This window comes from Salvelinus sp. IW2-2015, linkage group LG4q.1:29, assembly GCF_002910315.2.
Source record: "Salvelinus sp. IW2-2015 linkage group LG4q.1:29, ASM291031v2, whole genome shotgun sequence".
In the NCBI taxonomy this organism is placed as follows: domain Eukaryota; kingdom Metazoa; phylum Chordata; class Actinopteri; order Salmoniformes; family Salmonidae; genus Salvelinus; species Salvelinus sp. IW2-2015.
Window position 1 is genome coordinate 1,126,573 of NC_036842.1, and position 16,929 is coordinate 1,143,501.

The 16,929-nt window shown below is 45.6% G+C and overlaps 1 protein-coding gene across 1 annotated transcript in view; it reads right to left on the reverse strand.

Moving 5' to 3' along the window:
* LOC111961219 (AF4/FMR2 family member 1-like) overlaps positions 1-16,929 on the reverse strand; it is a 76,284-nt gene that overhangs the window by 21,113 nt on the left and 38,242 nt on the right. Inside the window, exons 7-10 of the mRNA XM_023983303.2 lie at positions 9,619-9,679; positions 5,886-6,039; positions 4,726-5,679; positions 1,061-1,155 (exon numbers count right to left, since the gene is read on the reverse strand). Of these exons, the coding sequence (XP_023839071.1) occupies positions 1,061-1,155; positions 4,726-5,679; positions 5,886-6,039; positions 9,619-9,679 (1,264 nt within the window). The remainder of the gene's footprint in view (positions 1-1,060; positions 1,156-4,725; positions 5,680-5,885; positions 6,040-9,618; positions 9,680-16,929) is intronic.

A 16,929-nucleotide genomic window follows, 5' to 3' on the forward strand; every position in this document is an offset into this window, starting at 1 on the left:
TATGTGGTGCACGCAGACCTCAACTTTGATATTAAATTGCATTCCAAGTGACATTAAAAAAGGTATTAACCACCGAGTCAATTCCCCAGCGAAAATCGAATTAGCATAATACAAAAATCCCCATCAAAATCAGTCTGTTTAAGCTAGAGATAATCAGCTATTTGCAAGGGCTCCGTCTCAATCTACTGAATCCGCCAACAGAGGCCTTACACATCTGCGGTGGAAGGTGGCCTGAGCTACAGCGGTGTTTGTCAGACCATGAGACATCCTGAAAATAGGTCTCCTCAAAACAGTTCGGGCAACACACTAATATGACCACTCTATAGAAAGGTGAGTCTCTCACAAACACATACATGTTTTTCTCTACGATGCCCACAAGCCTCGCCGAAGGCAGCCCTGTACCGTTTTTCTTTTTAAACTAACAAAAAAAACTATTTTAAATGCCTAAAAAACGGGTTAAATGTGTCCCCCCAAAATAGTTTCCTGATCTTTCTTATATCTCTCAGATATAGGACAGACGCTTCAAAACAAAGTTCCTGGAGATTTTTTTGGGGACCATCTGTTTTTCAATGTATGAATCGTTTATTCAAGGCGTTTTCTATGGGCGAATAGCAGTAAGGCCAAATTAAATGTTTCTGCAAATATACATTTATTTATTATTTGACCTAAATTGGTATTAAAATTCCAAATCAAATACCTAAATGATCCTTGGTATGGCCATCTTAAAACAATTCCATATGTTAGCTTAGTAGAACTCCGCCCCCTCCCCCCCTCTAGAGGGTTAAAAACTCTTAAATTCAACTTCATGGAATTTGCAAATAGTCAGACACCCAGTCTAATACCCAGCCTCGTCTCTAGGGTGACATTCGGCCAATGGACAGGTTAAGGTGTTTGGGAAATAACCAAACATTTTGTTTGATGCATCTCTAATATCGTTGTAATGTTATTAGGTATACCAGAATAATGATATACCAGAAGTAGTTTGCAGCACTTTGGGGCAGAGAAGCTATGGATGGATATGCTGCAGGAGTAAAGAACTGAGGGGTGTAGTGGTACTCACGCAGACTTGCAGGAACCAGGACATGAAGAGGAGTGCTTGCGATCTTTCTCCAGTTTTGGCTTCTTCCTTGGCAGGGATTTCACATCCTTCTCAGCCTGAAAAAAATAAAATAATAATAGTAATAAAAACTATACTAGCGACAGGTTTGCTCTTCTTACAATTTAAAAAAATCAATTCAGCATCTATGGCCAAAGCACTTTTGTTACTTCTCCATGTTCACCCTCTCAAGCAGACCACGAGGTCTATAGTACTACTACTTTCACGATCTAACGCTAGTCAACCATACAGGTTGGCAGACCTCTCAGGGGCAGTGACACACAGCCTAGATAAGAGCCTTTTGAAGGAGGACAGGCTGCCCTGTACACCTCAACAGCAGAGAGCCAAAGAAAACAAGGACCAGACATATACTGTATAAATTATTTTCAGGCAATTTTACCATTACAGCTGGGACACCAACAGCTTAGCACATTATGCAAAACAGTATGTTTGATTCAATGTGGGAACTAAAATGCTTAAAATACACTGAATACATTACTCAACATACAGGAAGCAGGACAGAACAGCAGCCTCTGGTAAGACACCGGATGGGTGGCTATGCATTTATGTAAACAGCTGGTGCACGATATCTAAGGAAGTCTCGAGGTTTTGCGGGCCTGAGGTAGAGTATCTCATGATAAGCTGTAGACCACACTATCGACCTAGAGAGTTTGTATTTTTCATAGCTGTCTACACACAGTTGAAGTCGGAAGTCTACATACACTTAGGTGGGAGTCATTAAAACTCGTTTTTCAACCACTCCAAAAATGTCTTGTTACTTTGTGCATGACACAAGTAATTTCCCAACAATTGTTTACATTCAGATTATTTCACTTATAATTCACWGTATCACAATTCCAGTGGGTCAGAAGTTTACATACACTAAGTTGACTGTGCCTTTAACTTCTTTGGGCTGCAATCCCGGTAACGGGATCGATATGACAACATCCAGTGAAAGTGCAGGGAGCCAAATTCAAAAAACAGAAATCTCATAATTAAAATTCCTCAGACATATATGTGTCTTATACCATTTTAAAAGGTAATCTTGTTGTTAATCCCACCAAAGTGTCCGATTTCAAATATGCTTTTCAGCAAAAGCACCACAAACGATTATGTTAGGTTACACCAAACCACAATAAGCACAGCCATTTTTCCAGCCAAAGATAGGAGTCACAAAAACCACAAATAGAGATAGAATGAATCACTAACCTTTGATGATCTTCATCAGATGACACTCATAGGACTTCATGTTACACAATACATGTATGTTTCGTTTGATAAAGTTCATATTTATATAAAAAAATCTGAGTTTACATTGGCGCGTTACATTCACTAGTTCCAAAAACACACAGTGATTTTGCATAGCCACATCGTTTCAACAGAAATACTCATCATAAATGTAGATGATAATACAAGTTATACACATGGAATTATAGATATACCTCTCCTTAATGCAACCGCTGTGTCAGATTTCAAAAAAACTTTACGGAAAAAGCAAACCATGCAATAATCTGAGACGGCGCTCAGAACAAGTCAAATTAGCCGCCATGTTGGAGTCAACAGAAATCAGAAATGACATGATAAATGTTTCCTTACCTTTGATGATCTTCATCAGAATGCACTCCCAGGAATCCCAGGTCCACAATAAAAGCTTGATTTGTTCGATAATGTCCATTATTTATGTCCAATTAGCTACTTTGGTTAGCGTTCCCTAAAAGCTGACGAAATCTCCAAAAGTTCAGTAACAGTCAGTAGAAACATGTCAAACGATGTATTGAATCAATCTTTAGAATGTTGTTAACATAAATCTTGAATAACGTTCCAACTGGAGAATTACATTGACTTCAGATGAGCGATGGAACAGAGCACCCTCTTATGTGAACGCACATGGTGAAAGCATGGTCAGGTCATGGCAGACTTGACTAATTCCTCTCTCATTCGGCCCCCCTTCACAGTAGAGGCATTAGACAAAGTTCTACAGACTGTTGACATCTAGTGGAAGCCGTAGGAAGTGAAAACTCATTCATATCTCGCTGTGATTTCAATGGGATCTAGGTTGAAAATCGACCAGCCTAATAATTTCCACTTCCTGTTTGGATTTTTTCTCAGGTTTTTGCCTTCCATATGAGTTCTGTTATACTCACAGACATAATTCAAACAGTTTTAGAAACTTCAGTAATATGCATATATTAGCAACTATGACTGAGGAGCCGGCCGTTTACTCTGGGCACCTCTGTGCACCTTTCATCCAAGCTACTCAATACTGCCCCTGCAGCCACAAGAAGTTAAACAGCTTGGAAAATTCCAGAAAAGGATGTCATGGCTTTAGAAGCTTCTGATTGGCTAATTGACATCATTTGAGTCAATTGGAGGTGTACCTATGGATGTATTTCAAGGCCTACCTTCAAACTCAAAGCTCATCACTAAGCTAAGGACTCTGGGACTAAACACATCCCTCTGCAACTGGATCCTGGACTTCCTGACGGGACGCCCCCAGGTGGTAAGGGTAGGTAACAACACATCTGCCACGCTGATCTTCAACACGGGGGCCCCTCAGAGGTGCGTACTTAGCCCCTCCTGTACTCCACTCATGACTGCACGGCCAAGCACAACTCCAACACCATCATTAAGTTTGCTGATGTCACAACAGTGGTAGGCCTGATCACCGACAACGATGAGACAGCCAATAAGGAGGAGGTCAGAACCTGACCGTGTGGTGCAAGGACAACAACCTCTCACTCAATGTGATCAAGACAAAGGACATGATCGTGGACTACAGGAAAAAGAGGACCGAGCACGCCCACATTCTCATCGACGGGGCTGTAGTGGAGCAGGTTGATAGCTTCAAGTTCCTTGGCGTCCACATCACCAACAAACTAACATGGTCCAAACACACCAAGACAGTCATGAAGAGGGTACAACAAAACCTATTACCCCTCAGGAGACTGAAAAGATTTGGCATGGGTCCTCAGATCCTCAAAAGGTTTAACAGCGGCACCATCGAGAGCATCCTGACGGGTTGCATCACCGCCTGGTATAGTAACTGCTCGGCCTCCGACCGCAAGGCACTACAGAGGGTAGTGCGTACAGCCCAGTACATCACCGGGGCCAAGCTTCCTGCCATCCAGGAACTCTATACCAGGCGGTGTCAGAGGAAGGCTCTAAAAATTGTCAAAGACTCCAGCCACCCTATTCATAGACTGTTCTCTCTGCTACCGCACGGCAAGCAGTACCGGAGCACCAAGTCCAAGAGGCTCCTAAATAGCTTATACCCCCAAGCCATAAGACTCCTGAATAGCTACTCAAATAGCTACCCAGACTATTTGGGTAGCTATAGACTTGTCACACAATGCAATCGTTAAGTGATGTAACAGGAAGGTGACATTGTGTACGGGACATTGTCTCTGCTGGTAAGATAACTAACGTAGCACCAATGTGTTTTAAATTATGATCGCACTGTTGATATACCTATACATGGCTAAGAGTGGGGCCAAGGTGAGGAGTGGGACATAATATTCCTGTATAGAAGAGCTGCTGAACCCAAGCCAGTTCATAAAAACAAACACAACAACATGCTAATATCAGCAACAGTATGCATCCTATTTCACAAAACAAACAAAAACTCTCACCGGTCTCTTTTTGCAGACTTTGGTAGTGATGGGGAAAGCAGGGTCGCCATCTCCAATCTCTGGGGCTGTGTTGGGTCTCTTCCTGCTGGTTGGTTCCTGGCCTCCCTGAGAAGGCCTGGAGCCCTGGGGAGGGACCCTGGACAGCAGATTGAGCTCAATCTTTACCAGCAGGGCATGTGGAGGTCCCTGGGGGGCCCTGGAAGCTTTGGCTGAGGACTCCCGTTTGGCCTGGTGTGCTGCAGCTGCAGAGTAGCTCCTGGGCGTTTTCTGGCCCTTCTGAGGGGCCGGGAGGGTCTCTTTCCTGACACTGACGGAGGTTTCCACCACCCGGGCAGGGCTGGGACTGCGAGACCTCTCCCTCTTACAGTCCAGCATCAGAGTCATCTTGGGACCACTGCTTCCAGACTCTGGTAGTTTAGTCTTCCTCTTCTCCAAAGAGTTGCGCTTGGCAGACTTCTTACTGTCCGTTATGGCGCTGCCACTCTTGCTGCTGTGCCCGGTTTTCGTTTTGACCTTTGGCCTGTCTGTGAACGAGGGGTCTTTGTCGCGGGGGGCCACCTCCACACTCTCCACCCGCAGCCCAGCCTGGGAGTCCTCAGGACGGGGAGCCTTAACTGGTCTGGAGGGGTGTTTGTTCCCCACAGTTTTTCTCTGGCTGCTGCTGCTGCTGTCCCCAACATGTGAGGCGGCCGGGGACTTGTGGCGGACATGCTGTTTGCAGGCAATGTCCTCACTGCCTGGAGGTTTGGCTTCACTATCGCTGAACTCTGGGTATTGTGGTGGTGTGTGGGATTTGTAGTCCCTGGGAGGAATGGCCTCCTCTGAGTCATGGCTCTGCTGCTGTTTCGGTAGAGGGCTTTGGACAGTGTCACTCTGGCTCTCTGTGATGGGGTTCTGCTGGCTCACTCTGATCCAGTTATTCAGCTGCCAGTTAGTCACCACGGGGCCTTCAGCCTGGACAGAGACAATATATTAACAATGTAAAGAAACGTATAGGACCCGGTATAAACCTCAGGCCTAGTCCTGGACTCCAAAGCCATTTGAATGAAGATTTTGTGTACGGGAAACTGGCCCATGGTGAACGCATGATCAATCAAAGACTAAGCAAGTTATTTGAGTGTTCCAAGTGTATGACTAAGTAGTGTGCTGTGTGTTTATACCTTGGGTACTGGTGGGCTGCTGCTCCTGAGGGGTTGTGGGGCCTCCTCTGTCCCACTCTCACTGCTCTCACTGTCTGAGTCTGACCCTGAGCTGCTCTCGGAGTCATTGGAGCTGGCTGACTCCACCCCACTGGAATGTGTTGCTACAACCGTACTGAAGGACCAGAGAGACGGAGAGCATAGTTACAACCAGAGAACGCAGAGACAGAAAGGTGTTAGACAGCAGTTCAGTTCATTTATCTGGCCTTTTACAGGAATGTGTTAGAAAACAGAGAAAGGTGTAAAAGCAGTAACTATTAACAAACTGTATAATAATACAAGTGAGTAAATGGTTTAGATGGAGAGTAGTTCTCTATCACAATACAACATCCCCCTCCCTGCCACATCCCTATAATCCCTCAGAGGTTAGGCCTCTTACACACACACACACACACACACACACCACACAAACACACACACACACACACACACACACAACACACACACCACACACAAACCACACACAACCACACACCACACACACACACACACACACACACACACACACACAACACACACACACAACACACACACACACCACAGAGCCCGAGCAAGAACCCCTTCCAAACAAGACACAGCAGCCCCAGGATCGCTGAGTGCCTTTCTCCTTTCGTGAAACACTCAACCAGATGTGCTCTCAGAGCCCACACACTCACCAAGCAGGGCAGGAGGAACTATTACTATCATTGGCTTTTACTAGTATGCTAACAAATAGGCCAAGCGGTTCTTACTCCTTTGATAATATCGTTGGTGTGAATACATTAGAAGAGAGAGAGGGCACACATTACAATGAAACTAGGGATAGGGCCTTGCTACATGTAGTCTTTCAAACAAGGATATGAGTTTGAGAGTGAATACTACGTCTTAGCTTTCGTTGTCCCAAAATAACTTTTATATTGTGTTCTACTGTATACACTGAAATGGCCTTGTGTAACCACCAAGACCGCCATTGTCAAAAATGGCCACTGACCGTTTGATTTTGTACAACAAAAAATAAGATTCCTACCTTAATGGCCAAGACAAATGGCGCTGTAGGAGTTGGTACCAAGCCAGGCACTAATGTGTCTCTCTCCTCACTGAATGACGGAAATTGTGCACGTTAATTCACAACAGATTTAAATTAACTGAATGATGAGGGTGAAGAGGGTAATTTTAATTCAGAACAATTGTGTAATGAAGAATTGTGTCCGCTGTGGTGAGGTCTAATTATTGGAATTAAATTGGCATGTAATCTCCCCTTGGCGAGATTCCAATCAGACAATACAGGGTACGATATGAAAAAGTAATTTTAATGATTGTAACTTTTTAGATAATATTTCCACTAATTTTCTTTATGAAATGAATTCTTGTATACTTGTGTTAGTCTCCGTTCTAGTCTCCCGGGTGGCGCAGTGGTCTAGGGCACTGCATCGCAGTGCTAGCTGCGCCACCAGAGTCTCTGGGTTCGCGCCCAGGCTGGGCTGGGTTCGCGCCCAGGCTCTGTCGCAGCCGGCCGCAACCGGGAGATCCGTGGGGCGACGCACAATTGGCATAGCATCGTCCGGGTTAGGGAGGGTTTGGCCGGTAGGGAGGGTTTGGCCGGTAGGGATATCCTTGTCTCAGTATGTAAAAAATGTAAATAAAATGTATGCACTCTACTGTAAGTCGCTCTGGATAAGAGCGTCTGCTCTTGGCCGGTAGGGATATCCTTGTCTCAGTATGTAAAAATGTAATAAAATGTATGCACTCTACTGTAAGTCGCTCTGGATAAGAGCGTCTGCTAAATGACTAAAATGTAAATGTAAATGTGTTATGCACCATTTATCAAGCATTGGCACTCATGTTTATGGAAAATTATTTGACTGCCTGCCTTGCGGGTTGATATCATTCCCTTTTCCACTGAACAAAAATATAAATGCAAAATGCAACAAATTAAAAGATTTTACAGAATTTATAAAGGAAATAAGTCCAGTCAGTCAATTTAAATGAATTAATTAGGCCCTAATCTATGGATTTCACATGACTGGGAATACAGATATGCATCTGTTGGTCACAAATGCCTTTAAAAAAAAGTAGGGGCGTGAATCAGATAACCAGTCAGTATCTGGGGTGACCACCATTTGCCTCATGCAGCGCGACATCTTCTTCGCATAGAGTTGATCAGGCTGTTGATTGTGGCCTGTGGAATGTTGTCCCACTCCTATTCAATGGCTGTGCGAAATTCCTGGATATTGGCGGGAACTGGAACACGCTGTCGTACACATTAATCCAGAGCATCCCAAACATGCTCAATGGGTGACATGTCTGGTGAGTATACAGGCCATGGAAGAACGGACATTTTCAGCATCCAGGAATAGTGTACAGATCCTTGTGACATGAGGCCGTGTATTATCTTTCTGAAACATGAGGTGATGGCGGCAGATGAACGGCACGACAACTGGCCATTCTCGTCACGGTATCCTGTGCATTCAAATTGCCATTGATAAAATGTAATTGTGTTGCTTGTCCGTAGCTTATGTCTGCCCATACCATAACCCCACCGCCACAATGGGGCACTCTGTTCACAACGTTGACATCAGCAAACCGCTCGGCCACACGACGTCATACACGCTTTCTGCCATCTATCCGGCACAGTTGAAACTGGAATTCATCTGTGACAAGCTCACTTCTCCAGCGTGCCAGTGTCAAGCGAGGTGAGCATTTGCAAACTGAAGTCGGTAACGATGCCAAACTGCAGGCAGGTCAATACCCTGGTGAGGACGACGAGCACGCAGATGAGCTTCCATGAGACGGTTTCTGACAGTTGGAAAACCCACAATTTCAGCAGCTGTCCAGGTGGCTGGTCTCAGACAATCCTGCAGGTGAAGAAGCCGCATGGGGAGGTCCTGGGCTGATGTGGTCTGCAGTTGACAGCAGTTGGACGTACTGCTTACGGCTTAAGGCATAGAAATTAACATTAAATTCTCTGGCAACAGCTCTGGTGGACATTCCTGCAGCATACCAATTGTACGCTCCCTCAAAACTTGAGACATTGGTAGCATTGTGTTGTGACAAAACTGCACATTTTAGAGTGACCTATTATTGTCCTGAGCACAAGGTGCACCTCTAACGCTCATGCTGTTTAATCAGCTTCTTGATATGCAAAACCTGTCTGGTGGATGGATTATATTGGCAAAGGAGAAATGGTCACTAACAGGAATGTAAACAAATTTGTGCACAACATTAGTGAGAAATAAGCCTTTTGTGCGTATGGAAAATGTTTGGGATCTTTTATTTCAGCTACGATACATAGGAAGGATTTTAGATAGAAAACTGTGAAACTGTGCTGTGATATGATACAGTCTGCCGGTGACTGTGTAATAGGAGAGAAAGCGGCACAAGACTTGTCTGTGGCACGCATGTGAAGAATACAACCACACACAGACACGTGAGTAGACTTCTGCTGCTGCAGCCTCTCTCTAATCTGATAGCAGGATGATATATCTGAAGAGTCTATGAGGTAATCTAATACGCGGTCTGCACTGATCTGGACTAACTGCATAATGAACGCACACACATACACTAGCTCCACCCCCTGGATGTTCTTTCAGGCCACAAAGGGTCACTGCTACCTTTTCAACACCAACGGGAGACAAAGGCCTGGGGCGCACTATGGCCCCTCTTTGGGGACATTAGTACACATTGGGGACATGACAGAGGGTGAAAGTATACTCACGATGAGCTCTGTTGACAGATGAGTGTGGAGGAAGGGGCTAGTGGAGGTGATCCATAGTGTTCTGGGAAGAGAAAAAAAAAATTATCTTTACTAAAACAGATGATAGGACACACCCCCTTACCAATATTCCCTCTAAACTGCGCACACTCGGGACTGCCCTGCAGAAGAAATATCAGCCTGCGCACAAGATTGGAAGTCAATTAAGGGGGAAAACTCTGGAAAGTTAACTCGTTCAACGGTTCCCTTTGCTGTGGGAATTGTGATCGAATCAACACAATATTATCCACTTCCAATGCAACATACCGAAACAAACAAACTACGCAAGACTTAGTATGCAAAACTAATAACTATGCAAGATATTTTGCTGTAGGCAGAATGCATCGGAGTAGGATTCTATTGCATTGACATGCATGACTCAGCCGTACTCTACACAAAACAGTACAGCATAACCTATCAGAGCTGCAGTAGGCCTATATGCAAATAGGCCATATTTGGATCTGTGCAATTCACTGAGCTGCATGAGCGGTCGTGAGTAGATGCGCTTGTTTTGAGATCAGAGCGAGAGCTGCATTTAGCCATGTGTGCACATTTGTTATTTTTTTTGTAATTAAAATGTAACCTTTATTTAACTAGGGGAATAGGTCAGTTAAGAACAAATTCTTATTTACAATGATGGCCTATCGTTCATATTCTTTGCTAGTTATCCCAGTTATAAATACACCACATGGATAAAAGTACGTGGACACCTGCTCGTTGAACATCTCATTCCAAAATCATGGGCATTAATATGGAGATGGTCGCCCCTTTGCTGCTATAACAGCTTTCCACTAGATGTTGGAAGATTGCTGCGTGGACTTGCTTCCATTCAACCACAAGAGCATTAGTGAGGTCGGGCGATTAGGCCTGGCTCAGTGCTCTTCCACACCGATTTCAACAAACCATTTCTGTATTGACCTCGCTTTGTGCATGGTGGCATTGTCATGCTGAAACAGGAAAGGGCCTTCCCCAAACTGTTGCCACAAATATGGAAGCACAGAATCAACTGGAATGTCATTGTACGCTATAGCGTTAAAATGTCCCTTCACTGAAACTAAGGGGACTAACCCGAACCATGAAAAACAGCCCCAGAGTATTATTCCTCCTCCATCAAACTTTACAGTTGGCACTACGCATTGGGGCAGGTAGCGTTCTCCTGGCATCCGCCAAACCCAGATTCATCCGTCGGACTGCCAGATGATGAAGCGTGTTCCAGAGTCCAATGGCTGCGAACTTTACACCATTCCAGTCGATCCTTGGAATTGCGCAAGGTGACCTTGCACTCATTTTGACGCACTATAGCATTCTACTGTCCCGTTCTGTGTGCTTGTGTGGCCTACCACTTCGGGGGTGAGGCATTGTTGTTCCTAGACGTTTTCACTTCACAATAACAGCACTTACAGTTGACTAGTGCAGAAATTAGAAGAACTGACTTGTTGGAAAAGTGGCATCCTATGATGCCACTTTTGAAAGTAATTTAGCTCTTCAGTATGGGCCATCCTACTGCCAATGTTTCATCTACATAGATTGTGATTCTGTACACCTGTCAGCAACAGCTGTGCCTGAAATAGCCAAATCCACTCATTTGAAGGGGTGTCCACATACTTTTGTCCACATACTTTTGTATGCCATGTAGTGTAATTTGTAGTCAGCAATGGGGGAGCGATTGCTTCTAACAAGAGCACAAAACCTGTACATTTCTAGACATCTTTGAAAAGTGAGTTTGGTAAAGAGCTTTTTTGTTGTTTTAAAGGGGCAGTGATGTATTTTGAGACAGGCTTGAATAGACAATAGGCAGAGGGTAGCATAATGTGTCTGATACTCTGTAATAATGGTATGGGAATAATAATGCATTTTATTTGGTATAGTTGTTTCTTGCATGAAACAATATTTTCAGTCACCTTGTCTGAAGGACAAGTGGATAAACAGGTTAATGTCATGCCCTGCATGTTTTTTTCAAAAGTCTCATGAAATGTAGGCCTACATTGAACCCCACACATTGGCTGCCGCTGTAGACTGAATGATAAAATAGCTATTTCCATGTTAAAATGTTATAGGATGCATTTTACATTATGATCAAATAGCCACAGTAGCCTACTTGACCACTGTCTGAAACTGTAACTTAAAGCGGGTACAGCCTCAGTGTTCACAGTAAACGCACGGTGGAAGTTGCACTGAATTGTCACAACATTCCAAGTTTGCGCTTAGCAGACCTGAAATTTTGCCCACAGAATTTGAGGGAACATTGCCCCTTACTAAAACACAGATCATAGGATATAGGACACACCCCCTTACTAAAAACCCAGTAGATAGGACACACTCCCTCAGCAGCCACATCACAGCTGATCCCCAACTAGTGAGGTTAGAAGAGGGAAATAATAGGTCAATAAAACCTTAATAAAGAGAGGCCCAGGGCCTAGAGCTGAGCTCATTTGGGAGGTTTATTATTTATTGGCAGACCAGTTCAATGGATGGAAGATGAACAACAAATCAAATCAAATCAAATTGTATTTACATTTACATTTAAGTCATTTAGCAGACGCTCTTATCCAGAGCGACTTACAAATTGGTGCATTCACCTTATGATATCCAGTGGAACAACCACTTTACAATAGTGCATCTAACTCTTTTAAGGGGGGGGGGGTTAGAAGGATTAAAAATAACCTCACACTCAACGTCAACAAAACAAAGGAGATGATTGTGGACTTCAGGAAACAGCAGAGGGAGCACCCCCCTATCCACATCGACGGGGCAGTAGTGGAGAAGGTGGAAAGTTCTTCGGTGTACACATCACGGACAAACTGAATTGGTCACCCACACAGACAGCGTTGTGAAGAAGGCGCAGCAGCGCCTCTTCAACCTCAGGAGGCTGAAGAAATTTGGCTTGTCACCAAAAGCACTCACAAACTTAGTACAGGTGCTCAAAGCAAGGACGGAGACTGAAAAAACAGCTTCTATCTCAGGCCATCAGACTGTTAAACAGCCACCACTAACATTTAGTGGCCGCTGCCAACATACTGACTCAACTCCAGCCACTTTAATAATGGGAATGATGGAAATTATGTAAAAATGTATCACTAGCCACTTTAAACAATGCCACTTAATATAATGTTTACATACTACATTACTCATCTCATATGTATATACTGTACTGTATATCATCCATGTGCATCTGCCATCTTTTGTAATACATGTATCACAGCCACTTTAAAACTATGCCACTTTAGTTTACATACCCTACATTACTCATCTCATATGTATAGACTGTACACTATACCATCTGCTGCATCTTGCCTATGCCGTTCTGTACCATCACTCATTCATATATCTTTATGTACATATCTTTATCCCTTTACACTTGTGTGTATAAGGTAGTAGTTTGTGGAATTGTTAGGTTAGATTACTTGTTGGTTATTACTGCATTGTCGGAACTAGAAGCACAAAGCATTCGCTACACTCGCATTAACATCTGCTAACCATGTGTATGTGACAAATACGTTCCGGAGTTCCAAATTAAGCAGCAGCAGCTGAAAAGATGAGCTCCTACAAATATTGAAATTTAAATGTTTTTTTAGAGTAAAGTACATTAAAAAAAAATCAAAAGAAAACTGCAAACTGAATAGGAGACCAAACAAGCAGCAAACAAAAGAAGAAAGGCTTTTGAAAAAGTAACAATTTTTCATAAAATTATACCGTTTCTTAGCTAGCTAAGTTGTTTACCTTGTGCTAGGCAGTTGCTAGGGACATTCCTGAAAGAAGCTAGCTAGCTAACAAGGAGTGTCTAGTTGGCAGAAGAAGAGAAGGGACAAAGAAGGGACAAAGTGGGACAAAATAAGGACAGAAGAAAAGGGAAAGGGGACATTAAGGTAAGCAGTCCTCTAAAGACACAAAAGACAATAATACAAGAAACAACACTTCTATTGCCTCTCCCTCTACGATAGCCACTCCGGTTTGGTTTGGAGCGAGTAGTTGCATTCCGCTTTGCTCCACAGGTAGTATTACCAGGTAGTATTACATTTCATTTCATTACAGTACAACAGTTTGATTTGTTTGATCTTAGCTGGCTACATAGCGTCTTTGTATCCAAGATAATTGTGTAGTCTAGAGTAATTGTCGAGGTACCTAGCCAGTTAGAGGTTACCTAGCCAGCTACACTTTCAAACAAAGTCAACAACGCAGCCACTGCTAGCTAGCCTATATTCACCCAGCCAGCAGTACTTATCATTTTAGTCAATAAGATTTTTTGCAACGTAAGCTTAACTTCTGAACATTCGAGACGTGTAGTCCACTTGTCATCCAATCTCCTTGCATTAGCGTAGCCTCTTCTGTAGCCTGTCAACTATGTGTCTGTCTATCCCTGTTCTCTCCTCCTGCACAGACCATACAAACGCTTCAAACCGCGTGGCCGCTGCTACTCTAACCTGGTTGGTCCCAGCGGCGCACGACCCACGTGGAGTTCCAGGTCTCAGGCAGCCTCTGGAACTGCCGATCTGCGGCCAACAAGGCAGAGTTCATCTCAGCCTATGCTTCCCTCCAGTCCCTCGACTTCTTGGCACTGACGGAAACATGGATTACCACTGATACACTGCTACTCCTACTGGCTCTCTCCTCGCCTTGCCCACGTGTTCTCGCACACCACCCGAGAAGCTTCTGGTCAGCGGGGTGTGGCACTGGGATCCTCATCTCTCCCAAGTGGACATTCTCTCTTTCTCCTGACCCATCTGTCTATCGCTCCTTTGAATTCCATGCTGTCACAGTTACCAGCCCTTTTCAAGCTTAACACTTATCATTTATCGCCCTCCAGGTTCCCTTGGAGAGTCATCAATGAGCTTGACGCCCTGATAAGTTCCTTTCCTGAGGATGGCTCACGCTCTCACAGTTCTGGGTGACTTTAACCTCCCCACGTCTACCTTTGACTCATTCCTCTCTGCCTCCTTCTTTCCACCTCTCCTCTTTTGACTTACCCTCTCACCTTCCCCCACCGACTCAGGCAGGCCAATACGCTTGACCTCATCTTTACTAGATGCTGTTCTTCCACCTAAATCTCATTGCAACTCCCCTCCAAGTCTCGACCACTACCTGTTATCCTTTTCCCTCTCGCGCTCATACAACACTTCCCACACTGCCCCTACTCGGAGGTATCGCGCCGTCCAACCTTCGCTCTCTCTCCCCCGCTACTCTCTCCTCTCCATCCTATCATCTCTTCCCTCTGCTCAAACCTTCTCCAACCTATCTCCTGATTCTGCCTCCTCAACCCTCCTCTCCTCCCTTTCGCATCCTTTGACTCTCTATGTCCCCTATCTCCAGGCCGGGCTCAGGTCCTCCCCTCCTGCTCCGTGGCTCGACGACTCATTGCGAGAGCTCACAGAACAGGGCTCCGGGCAGCCGAGCGGAAATGGAGGAAACTCGCCTCCCTGCGGACCTGGCATCCTTTCACTCCCTCCTCTCTACATTCTCCTCTTCTGTCTCTCTGCTGCTAAAGCCAATTTCTACCACTCTAAATTCCAAGCATCTGCCTCTAACCCTAGGAAGCTCTTTGCACCTTCTCCTCCCTCCTGATCCTCCTCCCCCTCCTCCCCCCTCCTCCCTCTCTGCTGATGACTTCGTCAACCATTTTGAAAAAGAAGGTCGACGACATCCGATCCCTCGTTGCGAAGTCAAACGACACCGCTGGTTCTGCTCACACTGCCCTACCCTGTGCTTTGACCTCTTTCTCCCTCTCTTCTCCATATGAAATCTCGCGTCTTGTGACGGCCGGCGCCCAACAACCTGCCCGCTTGACCCTATCCCCTCCTCTCTTCTCCAGACCATTTCCGGAGACCTTCTCCCTTACTCACCTCGCTCATCAACTCATCCTTGGACCGCTGGCTACGTCCCTTCCGTCTTCAAGAGAGCGAGAGTTGCACCCCTTCTGAAAAAACCTACACTCGATTCCCTCCGATGTCACCAACTCAGACCAGTATCCCTTCTTTCTTTTCTCTCCAAAACTCTTGACGTGCCGTCCTTGGCCAGCTCTCCTGCTATCTCTCTCAGAATGACCTTCTTGATCCAAATCAGTCAGGTTTCAAGACTAGTCATTCAACTGAGACTGCTCTTCTCTGTGTCACGGAGGCGCTCCGCACTGCTAAAGCTACTCTCTCTCCTCTGCTCTCATCCTTCTAGACCTATCGCTGCCTTTGATACTGTGAACCATCAATCCTCCTCTCCACCCTCTCCGAGTGGGCATCTCCGGCGCGGCCCACGCTTGGATTGCGTCCTACCTGACGGTCGCTCCTACCAGGTGGCGTGGCGAGAATCTGTCTCCGCACCACGTGCTCTCACCACTGGTGTCCCCCAGGGCTCGTTCTAGGCCCTCTCCTATTCTCGCTATACACCAAGTCACCTTGGCTCTGGTCATATCCTCACATGGTCTCTCCTATCATTGCTATGCAGACGACCAAACAATTAATCTTCTCCTTTCCCCCTCTGATAACCAGGTGTGAATCGCATCTCCTGCATGTCTGGCAGACATATCAGTGTGGATGACGGATCACCACCTCAAGCTGAACCTCGGCAAGACGGAGCTGCTCTTCCTCCGGGGGAAGGACTGCCCGTTCCATGATCTCGCCATCACGGTTTGACAACTCCATTGTGTCCTCCTCCCAGAGTGCTAAGAACCTTGGCGTGATCCTGGACAAACCCCGTCGTTCTCAACTAACATCAAGGCGGTGACCGTTCCTGAGGTTCATGCTCTACAACATTCGCAGAGTACGACCCTGCCTCACGCAGGAAGCGGCCGCAGGTCCTAATCCAGGCACTTGTCATCTCCCGTCTGGATTACTGCAACTCGCTGTTGGCTGGGCTCCCTGCCTGTGCCATTAAACCCCTACAACTCATCCAGAACGCCGCAGCCCGTCTGGTGTTCAACTTTCCCAAGTTCTCTCACGTCACCCGCTCCTCCGCTCTCATCCACTGGCTTCCATTGAGCCGCATCCGTTACAAGACCATGGTGCTTGCCTACGCGAGCTGTGAGGGAACGGCACCTCCGTACCTTCAGGCTCTGATTCAGGCCGTACACCCAAACAAGGGCACTGCGTTCCATCCACCTCTGGCCTGCTCGCCTCCCTACCTCTGAGGAAGTACAGTTCCCGCTCAGCCCAGTCAAAACTGTTCGCTGCTCTGGCACCCAATGGTGGAACAAACTCCCTCACGACGCCAGGTCAGCGGAGTCAATCACCAACTTCCGGAGACACCTGAAACCCCACCTCTTTAAGGAATACCTAGGATAGGATAAAG